Source organism: Schistocerca cancellata, chromosome 4, assembly GCF_023864275.1.
Source record: "Schistocerca cancellata isolate TAMUIC-IGC-003103 chromosome 4, iqSchCanc2.1, whole genome shotgun sequence".
Lineage (NCBI taxonomy): Eukaryota > Metazoa > Arthropoda > Insecta > Orthoptera > Acrididae > Schistocerca > Schistocerca cancellata.
This window is the reverse complement of record NC_064629.1, coordinates 825,202,722-825,215,791: the sequence shown is the minus strand read 5'-3', so window position 1 is coordinate 825,215,791 and position 13,070 is coordinate 825,202,722. Positions and strand designations below refer to the sequence as shown.

Here is a 13,070-nt window from a genome sequence, read left to right as displayed (position 1 = left end):
TAAAGTCAAGTTTAGAATCTCTACTTTTGCTTTGCTATCCTCAATTTCACTCTTTGTGTCACCATGAGTATCCGGACACTAACTCTGGTGCCAGTGATACTGCTTACATATAACCAGATTTCTTTGGGTTTTGAGAGAGGTGTTTCAATAACATTCTGCTACAGTAGCTATTTGAGGTTTCACCCATTGCCCTTTGGTAGAAAAACACATTTTTTTAGCATCTGAAAGTCTATTACACTACACTCTGATTGAAAATTATTGTGCACTAGTAGCTGTTCGGAAGTTTCTTTACAGGGGCTGTACACCATAGATGGTCCCTCTAATCATGAACTGAAATGTGTGGAGCTCATTCTTGAGATATGGCACCACTGCCTCTTTAACTTACTAAATGTGCAAATCTCCCCACTTCTTGTACTTTGGTAGTCATTATTGCTATAACTGCCTCACGGTCACCCATATGAGTTTCAATATCGACATCCTCCAAGAGATCAAGCCAATTTGTTTCCATTGGCTTTACAAGGTCATTCAATAAGTACTAGAACATTTCTTTTCCTTGGCCAATTTTGGCTGAAAAATGTGTAATTTGTTGAGGAACACTGAAATATTCACTCGTCAGCCCTTACAGTTTCATGAAGTTCCAACAGATGGCGAGACCATACGTAGCCTTCACAATGGTGTCTGTAACATAGGTGTGTTCAAAGCAGAGATCTGTCACTGAGTTTCTTTTGGCAGAAAACCAGAGCACCACAGATATTCATACGTGGTTGCACAATTTCTATGGAGACTTGACTGTGAACAAAAGCAAGGTGGGTTATCGGGCGAGGCATCTGTCACCATCACAACAAGGTTGTGCAAACCTGGACTGTTCTTCTTCACCCACCCTACAGCCAACTGTTGGGACCAATGAGGGATGCACTTCATGGGAAGCGATATGTGGAAGATGGGGAAAGTTACTGATACAGCAAGACTTTGGCTCTGATGTCGACCAGTAGAAAGGCACAATGCGAGCATGCAGGTCCTCCCAGGAAGGTGGCGTAAGGCTGTCCCATTGAATGGAGATTATGTTGAAAAATAGGGTTTTATACCCAAAAGAGTGAGGAATAATATGATTTACTGAAATCCTGAATGAAACTAACCTCCTTTCAGGGCCAAAAGTGTTGCATTACTAACTGAACCTCCTCGTAATATACAAGTTCATCCAAAAAGCTGTTACCACTCACACAGTACTACAAAATTTTAAATTTTCTTTTGTTGCAGACTAGAGATGGCCGCCTGACTTCATTTTGAAGAGAGAAGGAAGGTAGCAGCTTGGATGGAAGAGTGTGGGTCAACCTCAATAGTGAGAAAAAAAATTGAGCAATGGTTTGATAATGATCCTACAAGCCATTTAACTATCTGTTGACTGCATGAGAAATTTGAGCACACTAGGTCAATGAGCAATGATTGTACAGGAAACAGAGGATGTTCAAGAAGTATTTGAATGGAAAATAACATCATAAATGTTCAAAAGACATGATGACTGCGTGACCATGGAAGTCACGTAGGTGATTAGCACTAACCAGAATCGAATGAAGCCACATTTCATGTCAGCAGCAATGTGAATAAGCACAATTGCGTCACTTGGAGTACAGACTATGACAGCACACTCAATTTTCTCTGAAAGTTAACATATAGTGCATTATTTCAAAGTTCTATATATATTTTTTTATGATCAGACTGTAAAGAGAGATTCTTACCCTAGATATGCTGCAGAATTTTATTGCTAATAATCTTCCCTTGAATATCAGATTACTTCCCGCAAGATGGTGCACCACCACCTGTTCCTTATAGGTTCGACATTACCTTGATGAACCATTTAGCAGACACTGTATAAGACAATGTGGACCTTTGGTGTAGCCACCAGAGTCACCCTACTTGACTCCACGTGATTTCTGGCCATGGGGAATGGTGAAATAATTCATATCCAAGTTGTCCAATCTATACACATGGAAATGTGTGAATGAACTATGGTCTGTATGGAGAAAAGACTCTGCACATCCACCAAGAACCAAGGAGTACAGGTTGAAGAACTGCACTTGCTTCATTTGGATTTGTGTACATAGTGTGTGTTTTTTGTATTGAAATAAAAAATAAAATAAGACTAAAATAATAAAATAAAATGAAAGTTAATCCCATATAGGCCATAACATCTTTTTAGACAACCCTATATATTTCCATAATGAGTGGGCTTCTGAACTAGTTTTCAGGAAAAGCATTTAGCAGGATACCTTGTCATGCTCACCACTTACATAACTGTCCCAGTTGATTGATGGTTGACTGAAGTCTCCCCGTATGATGATCATAGTATTGGGGTACATTTGTACTAGTGCGCAAAGGTTTTTTTTCTAAAATTTTCAGTTACTTCTAGTGGTGAGTCTGGTGGTTGATAAAAGAACCCAATTATAAGTTCACAACCATGTCTAATACCAAGTCTTGCCTACACAATTTCACCTGCAGCTTCAATTTTCATCTCAGTAGAGATACAAGTCTCTTGTCTACTGAAACAAATACACCACCTCCACTTCGCATTAGCCTATCCTTTTGATATACACTTAGATTTCATAACTGAAGATGTAAGTCTGCGGGTACCTTTACCATTTTTAATATAATACAGATGGACAAACACCAACTGGGCCACATTTCTTACCACAAACATTGTATGGGACATAAGGAATGAGGAAAGGATTTTTTATAGGGCAGAATGAAGAAACATTTACAAATGCTTTCATTATTTGTAATAGAAAAAGGTGAAAAGGTGGAGAAGTGTAATCTTTCTCCACCGTGAGACATACCAGAGGTATTGAATAAATTTCATCACAGATACTGCTTAAAAAGTACTAGATTTAAAATATTTCATTTACCTTAAAGTTGATCATAAATTGATCAAGTGAATTCAAATTAATATTTTTTTCCTTTCCAAATTGCATGATGATTATAAGTAATCTTCCAACTTCTTTCCTGCTGAAAATAAACAGAAGCTGGAAGGTACATAGATGGCAGAAAAATTCTAAAAGTATGAATTTCCATTAGAAGCTGGACTTCTTACTACTCCAGCTGCTAAATTTGTATCACCTTTATGAATTTACAACTGTGAAATATACAAAAAACCCTATGAACTAATGCTGGAGACCATCTTTGAATTATTTCATGAACCAGTGGCTTTCACACTGCAAAATAGGATTTTGTACTGTGAAAAGATGATTCAAATGTTAAAATGCAAGCAATAATTGTACCCTTACATGTATTACCCATATTTCTTTAATTTTTGTCTACCACTTTGAAGTTATGAATTATTAACTAGACTTCTGCACTAGTGCTGAGGTGAAGTACTGATACCCGAGATACTGTCCATTGTTCCCATTGGGTAGGAGTTTTTGACACTGAGACTGAGTCAATGCAACAAATTTCACCTTTTGGGCAGCATGCTGTATCCTGTGTCAAGGGAACCAAGTTCAAATGGGTAGGAGTCTGTTAATCAGTGGCAGCTGAACACACATTATACAATGATACCCTTCCGGGAAATGGCAGTAAGGGGTAAGATGGTCATCTTGTGCACTCAGTTTACATATCTCAGGGTCTCATTCAACACGTTAAGACTGTTCTGGCGGACACTGAGGGAAAAGGATGTAACCAGCTTCAGACTGTGGTGCATATAGGGGTGAACAATGCCTGTCATCTTTGCTCCGAGATCATACTTGGATCATTCCAGCGGTTGGCACAGAAGATTTGACCAACCTTGCTCACAGAATTTAAGTGAAGCTCACAATTCACAACACCATCCACACAACCAATCATGGGCCTCTGGTTCTGAATTGTGCAGAAGGCATGCATCAGAGACTAAGAAAGTTCTGTGACAAGATAGACTGCAACTGCCTAGACTTGCACCTTTGGGTTGGGAACTGTAGAGCCCCCAAAATGAGCCAGGGGTGCACTACACATCAGATCCTGCTACACAAAGTAGCTTACTCTGTGTGGGTTGCATCCACTGTCTTTTTTAGGTTACACTACTCTCCATTTAGTCTAGATAATGATAGCTGCAAGAAACCCTGACACATTTGTGTAAAATCCAAAAAAATGCACCACAGATGAGACTATTGGAAACTTAGTGATCAACTGCCAAAGCATTTGTAACACAGTGCCAGTTTGTGAAGCACTCCTGAAAACCAGTGAAATTCATATAACAAAAGTAGGTATAGAAAGCTCATTAAAACCTGGAATTGACAGAAGTGAGATTTTTGGGGTTAATCCAAATGTAATAAGGAAAGACAAACACTATCTAGATCCACAGCAGTTTAATTCTGTCCTCCTGCATGGTTTGGGTGCTCTAAAATATCTATTAGAGTGTAACAGTGAACAGACTTTTCTGATGTCCTGGCCTGGCATTGAGGGTGCTAATTCAAACATACTGGTGCTGCAAGGAATAAAGACTTTCTGCATGCAAAGCATGTCAATCTGACACAAACTTTACTGCTGAACAGTGCACAGTGTTGTAGGTGGAGCCATCTTCGAAGACGGTGATATAATCGATTAATAACGTAAACAGCCAATCAGTTGCTGGAATTCTGCCAACTGACTGGCTATTTACTTTATTAATTGATAATATCATTGTCTTCAAAACTGGCTCCACCCACAACACTGAAAACTGTTCTACAATAAAGTTTGTGTCAGATTGGCATGCTCTGCATGCAGAGAGTCTTTATTCCTTCAATCACCGGAGTGTTTGAACTAGTGTCCTCAATGTCATGTCAGGACATTAGAAAAATTTGTTCAATGTTGCAACCTAATAGTTATTTTAGAGTACCCAAACCATACTGCGGGATAGAATCAGCCAATCAGTTGCTGGACTTCTGGCAACTGACTGGCTATTTAAATTATTAACTGAAGCTTACTTACAATTGCTGTTAAAGGCCATTTTCAAAATATATCAAGCGACACACAAAAGAGATCCTCCTTATCTGTTTCTGACATCGACAAGCTTTGTCAATGTAAGTCTATACAATGTTGTGTGTGCAGCAATAACATCTATGGCATTTGTTCCCCTCAGTTAATGAGCTGGGGATCTCTCTAGTACAGTTTTTGTAGTTGTCATTTGTGCAATAACTTTCTCCACTTTGAGAGAGACAAACTTTACTATAGTCATCAACAGTGTCTGAAGGAGAAAGAAGGTACTGAACTTAATCACTAGTGTCTTGTCATGTCATGGAATGTACAGCACACTATTCTTTCACCACACTGATAGGTTACTAATTCATACTACTGGGTTTTATTCATTTTCAGAGCACTTGAAAAATTCTTCCTTTCTAAAATGTTTCTTCTCATTCTATGTCAATAATTTAGGAGTAAAGGAGACTACTCACCAAATGGCAGAAGTGTTGAGTTGATGACAGGCACTCACAAAAGAGAAAGAAAACTTGTTACCTTTCAGAATAAATCCTTTGTTGACACACGCGCGCACACACACACACACACACACACACACACACACACACACACACACACACACAACAGGTGGACTAAAGTGAGGTGGTATGGACTGCGAAGCAGCCATTGAAATTGAGATGATATGTTCAGCTGCATGTTATGCAAGTGGGTGGTCAATTTTGTTCTTGGCCACAGTCTTGGTGGACAGCTGGTTGTTTATTATACTGACATAAGAAGTTGTGCAGTGATTGCAGTAGAGTTTGTATATGACATGGGTGTTTCTGATGGGATATGATAAGCCTGTGACAGGACTGGATTAGGAAGCGCTGTGTGGGTGGATTGGACACGTCTTGGATCTGGGTCTTCCACAGGGATATAATCCCTGTGGCAAGGGTTTGCTAGTAGAAATGGCATAGGGATGGACCAGGATGTTGAGTAGGTTGGGAGGACAATGGAAAACCACTTTAAGGGGGTGGGAAGGATTTCATGTAGGATGTCCCTCATTTTCAGGCATGACGGTAGATAATCAAAACCCTGGTGAAGGGTATGGTTCACATGCCTAGCTCATACACCTGCCACCCCTCCCTCCCATATTCCCAACCAGAAAACCCACTGCCTTCCTATGAGCTGCAAGCTACCCATTTCCAACTTCTCTTCCTACCTTTCATCTCTCTCTCTACCCAACTACGCACTCTGCCCTACCACAGTCCACGTACCGCAATGCAATTCCAGCATTTTGTGTCCAGCTAGCATGATGTAGGGGCATAGGTGAGCATCCATGTGTACGTGCTAGCTTAACAAAGGATTTATTATGAAATTTAGCAAGTTTTCTTTCTCTTTTGTGTGTGCCTGTAGACAGCCCAAAGCTTCTGCTTCTCCTTCACTCCAAAATTGTCTAATTCTACCAGAATTTTTCTACATATTTTCTCTTTCTATGTCATTATTAAGCAAGCTGAATGTGCGAGTATAAATGATAGCCGTATGAGACCAATGGCTTCTATTCCGCCTGAAAATGCCAGATCAGGTCAAATTAGATGACTGGTTATAATGATTCCATGATAAGGAATGTGTGAAAATGTGTATACACCATTTGGAAAGCTTATTTCGATTGTAAATTTTGAATTTACTCTTTCCTTTGAAACTTAAGGTATTTGTATCTGAAACCACTTTTGCCCCTTTGACTCTTGGTATTTAGTCACAAACAGTGTGCTGCCCATTCTTTCACGTGTATATGCTCAGTAAATACATAACAGGAATAGTAAACATATTGTGCAAAGTACACAAGGAAAAGAAAAGACAGGCAACATCCTCTATGAGTGAAGCTCATGGTAAGTTAGTTGCAGTAACATAACTTTTTTGTTTGTGGCACTACTTCCTACATTTTCTCTGCAGCATACATATTTGTTGCTGCCTATTTTATTATTGGAAAAGAGTAAGAAACATCCAGACCTGGAGAATGGCTAGCCAGTTCAAGGAAAGGCAAATCAGTGTTGTGCAATAAAGTATCAATATTTTGTATGACCAAATTTACAATAACAGTAAACCTTGCAATCAGCTGCTAAGTGTTTGTATTCACACCACTTTCTTTCTTAACCATCCTTTCAGATTAACTAATAAGACAGCATACAAAATAAATTATTTATTGGAACTCTCATCATTATATTCTCTTTCAAATTCAGTCTTCCAAGAAACACAGTGTAATATAAGAATCAAACCCACACTTTCTTCCAGTTTTTTACAAGCCCAACTGAAAACAAAAAGATAATGCATGTTTACACTCAAACACATGAGCTACTGCGAAGCAGAAAAAGCACATGTGATACTGATGAATCACAGTAAAGAAAAAAGTACAGAAGAAGAATACGCTTTGAGATACATACCTCTACCTTGGTGATCTCTGCTCCAAACTGAGAGGGGTGCCGTTTCTATGAGACTATGTCGCAAGAGCACTACACTTGCATGCCGTCTCACTTTAGGTGCAACATTTGGACAGCTGCAAGCACTGTCATCTTGTGAACCTTGTCGCAGCTGCACTCCAGCAACAAGACCTTTAAACATTACATTTCAAATTTTAGTATAACTGCATATTATATTTCAGTTTAGTATATATCTAATTCTTATTGGCTACAGAGATACAGCTCTTAGAATGTAACCCAAAAAACACTTACAGAAAGCAAAGGAAAATGATTAACTTCAAAGTTGAATTTCACAAATTCTACCTACAATTTAAACCCACATTCAAATTCTCTTGATGACACCACAGAGGACATACATGCATTCTGTTATGGTGGCAGCACTACTCACAACCTGAATGAGCAGCTTATCATGTTTTTACTTTTTCTTTGTAAACTTTGTCTTTCAACTATCCCCACTGGCAAAAAGGGGTAAAGGGGGTAAAGTCCAGGCATCTTGGTGTTCAAGAATCATGACTATTTCTACCTATCTATCTACTGATGAATGTTTAGCTGATGTGTCATCTGACAACTGGAACATACAGGGAACCCGTGATGTTTGGAAAACATACCCATCCCTCTTCCAAAAGTGCTGGAAGTTAGTTTTTAAGAAAGTCTAGGTAACAAGAATTTGTAAGATGACGTGGTAACACATAAGGCCAATCAACTGATTGTCTGTTGCGCCATACCACACATTTAAAGAGAAGCATTTCACCGATGTGAGCTAAAAATGTTACTGATACCGTCATGAATGTAAGAGGCTTCATCAGTACTAATGGGATTACTTGGTGATTTAGAGTTAACCAGAGACAAAACTCCAATCATATACATTCACTTCCTTCTCAAAGGTGTTGAATCTGCAGTAAATGATAAGGATAGATGCCATGCATACATAATGTCTGCCATATTCTTGTATGTGGAACATTGATAGGCATAGAAATTCTGCATAGAGGCAACGGCCTTGATGTAGTGGTAACACCGGTTCCTGTCAGATCACCGAAGTTAAGCACCGTCAGGCTGGGCTAGCACTTGGATGGGTGACCGTCTGATCTGTTGAGCACTGTTGGCAAGCGGGGTGTACTCAGACCTTGTGAGGCAAACTGAGGAGCTACTTAGCTACTTGACTGAGAAGTAGTGGCTCCGGTCTCGAAAACTGACAACGGCCGGGAGTGCGGTGTGCTGACCACATGCTCCTCTGTACCTGCATCCAGTGACACCCCTGGGCTCAGAGGTTGACACAGCGGCCAGTCGGTACCATTGGGCCTTCCAAGGCCTGTTCGGACGGAGTTTAGTTAGTTATGCTTGTTGAAGAACTACATTCTAGAAACAGAATAATGTCTTCTAGTTTATCTATACACTGGTCACTTGCACATTCAGATGAAATCTGATAGCTACGTACTGAAGCAGTCTCACACAGTTTACTGAAAACACAAATACACATTCTTGAATCTGATAACCTGTGGTTCCGAAATCATCTACTGTGTTCTCTTAAGGCAGCAGTTTTTCATTACAAACACCGTGCACAAATACCACATTGGTACACTCAGCATTTGTAAATTCCTGTGGCATGCTTAGATGATAGAATACAACTGGCCAATAAATCACAATCACAGCTGAGAAATGAAATCAAGCACAACTCTACAACTTAGACTTTGAAACCAAAATGACAACTGATAAACAGAGCTACAAAAGGAGTATCAACCTGTGAAATAAAAACTTATTCTGTAACCAGCTACATACCTGTAACTGATAAAAACCGGACCATGTCATAGGGAATGTTTTATTTGAATTACTCCACAGTAGCATCTTCTGACCAAAAAGCTGGCCCCCTGGCTTGGTACACATTTATTGACAACATATTTGTGATTTGGACACATGGTGAAGAACTATTCCAATTCCTATAACTGCTTAACTCCTTTTCATAGCCCAAGTTCACCAGGTCATCTTCCAAACCCAAAGCCGCCTTCCTTGACATTGACCTCCAACTCACTGATGCCTACATCCACACATCAGTCCATGTAAAACCAAACCAATAGCTACACACTGACAGGTGCAACCCCTTCCAAATCAAAACACTTCCTTCCCAATAGTCTAGACATGGGTGCCAAATGTATCTGCTCCACCACCAAATACCTTCACACTTACATTAACAACCTTTCACAAGCCTTGTACTCTCACAACTACCCACAGATCTTATTCACAAACAAATCTCTCAGGCAGTGTCCTCCTCTCAGTCTCTGACTAACGCAGCTCTCACTACCAACAATCTCAGAAGCACCTCTTTGTCATCCGGTACAACCCAGGCCTTGAATGCTACAACATATTACTCCAGCAAGCCTATGAATTTCTCAAGTAAAGCCCTGAAACGAGATCCTCTGTCCCCAAGATTCTCCCTACACCACCCAATGTGGTTTTACCTAGCCCTCCAAACCTCTAAAACATGCTTGTCAAATCATATGACATACCCAGACCACTACCCCTACCACAAAGTTTCTAGCCCTACAATCATTCCTGCTGTAAAAACTGTCCCATACATCCACATACTACCATCTACTTCAGACACATTATTGGTAAATATTACAATGTCAAAGGCTGAGCAACTTGTAAAACGATGCATGTTGTTTACCAACTAATGTGTGTCCACTGCTAAGCATTTTATACAGGCATGACTATCACTAAACTGGCTGAGTACACAAATGGTTACAGAAGAAATGTCTGTCTTGGGAGACATCCAGTATCTGGTAGCTGAACGTGCTCTATAGCATGACTCAAGGGACCTGTGTGAGTGCTATACCAGATATGCCATTTGGATCCCCTAAAATGATACCAGTTTTCACAATCTCCTTAGATGGGATTTGTCCACAAAGATATCTTCGCATCTGACATCATCCTGGATTTACCCTCCATCAACGTACAATCACTCCCCCTATCTTTTCTCATTCATATATTACTATTACCTTTTTTCATTATTATTATTATTATTATTACTATTATTCTCTTAGTCCATCTTCACTTCTCAGTCTGCTCTCATTATGCCTGGACTGGCACTGGCACAGTGTTCACCAATGTACCATCTTTGACCAACTACACTCTCTGATACTAGTCCTTCATCTCGGCGTCACCTCAACCTCATAACAGGTAGGTCCCTCTCATGATGCAGTCTGAGTGACCTGCCTTCCCTTAATAATCTTCCCCAACTTATCCCTTTCTTGAACTTTCGTCTCCTTAAGTTGTGTGTGTGTGTGGGGGGGGGGGGGGGGGGGCAGGGATGGGGAGGGGTTATGCGTACACTAGTCGTACACTAGTCTTACACAAGTAAACACATTCCATATAAACTATAAATAAACAAATGATGAAATCTGTATCTAATTTGACAATAAAAAGCTTACATAAAACAAAAATCCAAAATATCTGGAGTTGTACTACATAAAATATCCTACTTCATCTACATCTATACTCTGAAAACCACCTTATGATGTGTAGTAGAGGGCATTTCCTCCTTTTTCTGTTCCAGCTGCAAATGGTTTGTGGGAAGCACGATTGCAGGTAAGTCTCTGTGTGATATCAAATATCTCTGATTTTACCTTATTGGTATTTTAACAAGTTATATATGGGAAGAGGTAATATAATGGTTTAATACTTGGCTGACTCTTCTAGGAAGGTATGCTCTCAGAACTTCAAAAGTAAACCACACTATGATGCAGAACATCCCTCTCGTAGTGCCTGCCACTGGAATTGGCTGAGTGTTTTTGTGTTGCTTTCATGATTACTAAATAAACCTGTAACAAAATGTGATGTCCTCCTTTGGATCTTCTCTATTACCTCTATCAATTCAATCTGGCACAGATCCCAGACTGATGAGCAATCTACAAGCAATTATCAAACGAGGGTTTTGTAAGCTACTGCTTTTGTGGGTGGGATATATTTCCTGAGGATTCTTCCAATGAACCTCAGTCTGGCATCTGCCTTACCTGTGATTAGTTTTATATGGTCATTTCACTTTAAATCACTTCATATGCATACTCCTCTTCAGAAAGGACTTGGATAGAATGGCTGCCAGATTAAGAAAAAATATCATACAGAATTTATATAGAATAACATTTAGTTCACCAGCATATACATTGTGAACTGACCTAGAGCTGGTGTACCTTCATTTTGGCTTAACAGTGATTACATCAGATTTGTTGGTGCACAGATAAATCGGACCATGTGCGTTATCACAGAAATGTCCAGAAACATCCACACTTCCTGACTTCCTATCAGACGCCACATAGCACCATGACACTCCCATTAGGGAGTTCATAAACTGGCTGAGAATGAAGACCTTCCAGTTCATAAGAACATCTGTACCATCAACAACAGCAGGCTTAATTCCAGACGCTCTCTTCTGTGTGCAGCAAAAGAACTCCATGAGAATGCAGGCAGTATAAGTGAATGATAGATTAAAATTATGTCTAACACTACAAATGAACAACTTGATACCTTGTATTTCAAACAGTACTCCAGGGCTTGTGGAACAATGCAAAGTCTGGTTTGTACTGAACAGAGTAAGTGCAAACAGTGTGAGAGGCACAGGGTCACTATTGAAATAGAGTCTAATGCCCTTGCCCATCTGTGAGTAGTTCTGAATAACAAAACCTCAAACTACACAGCACATCAACCATATGTGACCACTTTGAGCATCCCCTGGGAATGCAGAGGAGTTCCTGATGGCAACACCAAACTCTACTGAATACATTAGAAACTTGGATGTATATCTTGTGTTTGTTATGTGACGCAGCCTACACATTACATACACAAATAAATAAGATCCAATTGGCAATCGATAGCGCATGTGTACTTAGCTGTGCTCCCCTTCCACTGCTGATTGCCCAGTACAATGAACTATTTGAGTCATTTATTTGCGATCATATTTTTCTTTGTAACTAATATCTACATTAAGATTATTTTGATTCAAGCTACAACTAAGATTAGGAAGCTCACTCTCATGGTGTACTGTAGTTCGTACTTCAGCTCACTATACATTTAGTTCATTGATATAATTATCTCAACTTGTAGTTGATATGTTTCATTATTTGCATGGGCTGTTAATTTCTGTAACTCATTTCTCATCTCACGTGGATGTTTACAATAATCTAGCCTTCAAATTGTCGACATTAACAGAAAAACCAGACAGCTCATTCATCACATCCACCTGTGGAGGGGGTTAAAAGACACAATTCTATGGAGGGAATGAATTTAAAAATCACACTCCCGCTAAAACCACTGCCACCAATTCCATCAACAAATTGCTGGCAGAAATTTTATATGAAATGGGCCTGCTAAGATTAAAGAAGAAAGAGGGAAAGATTTGTCTGAGGGTCTTGTCAGTGCCAGTCCAAAATTCATCTGAAATTATTTAGAAAATTATGGGAATTCTAAGGACACACTGTGATCCATCAATAGAGAACTGCCAGGTAGGTGAGTTTTGGGCAATTAAACAATATGATTATTGGTGGTCTTACTATAACTGTTTATGAGAAGAACAAGATTAAAATATGTCTGAAATGCAATCATTTAAAAATTGTCTAAGTTATTATTCAACACCATCTACTAATTATAATGTACAGGATGATTATTATTAAAAGTTCAGTTTCAAAAGGGCGTAAAAAACGAACC

At 39.4% G+C, this 13,070-nt stretch overlaps 1 protein-coding gene across 1 annotated transcript in view; it reads right to left on the bottom strand.

Moving 5' to 3' along the window:
* The window catches only part of LOC126184862 (uncharacterized), a 130,566-nt gene that overhangs the window by 38,178 nt on the left and 79,318 nt on the right, over window positions 1-13,070 (bottom strand). Inside the window, exon 8 of the mRNA XM_049927477.1 lies at window positions 7,341-7,508. Within this exon, the coding sequence (XP_049783434.1) occupies window positions 7,341-7,508 (168 nt within the window). The remainder of the gene's footprint in view (window positions 1-7,340; window positions 7,509-13,070) is intronic.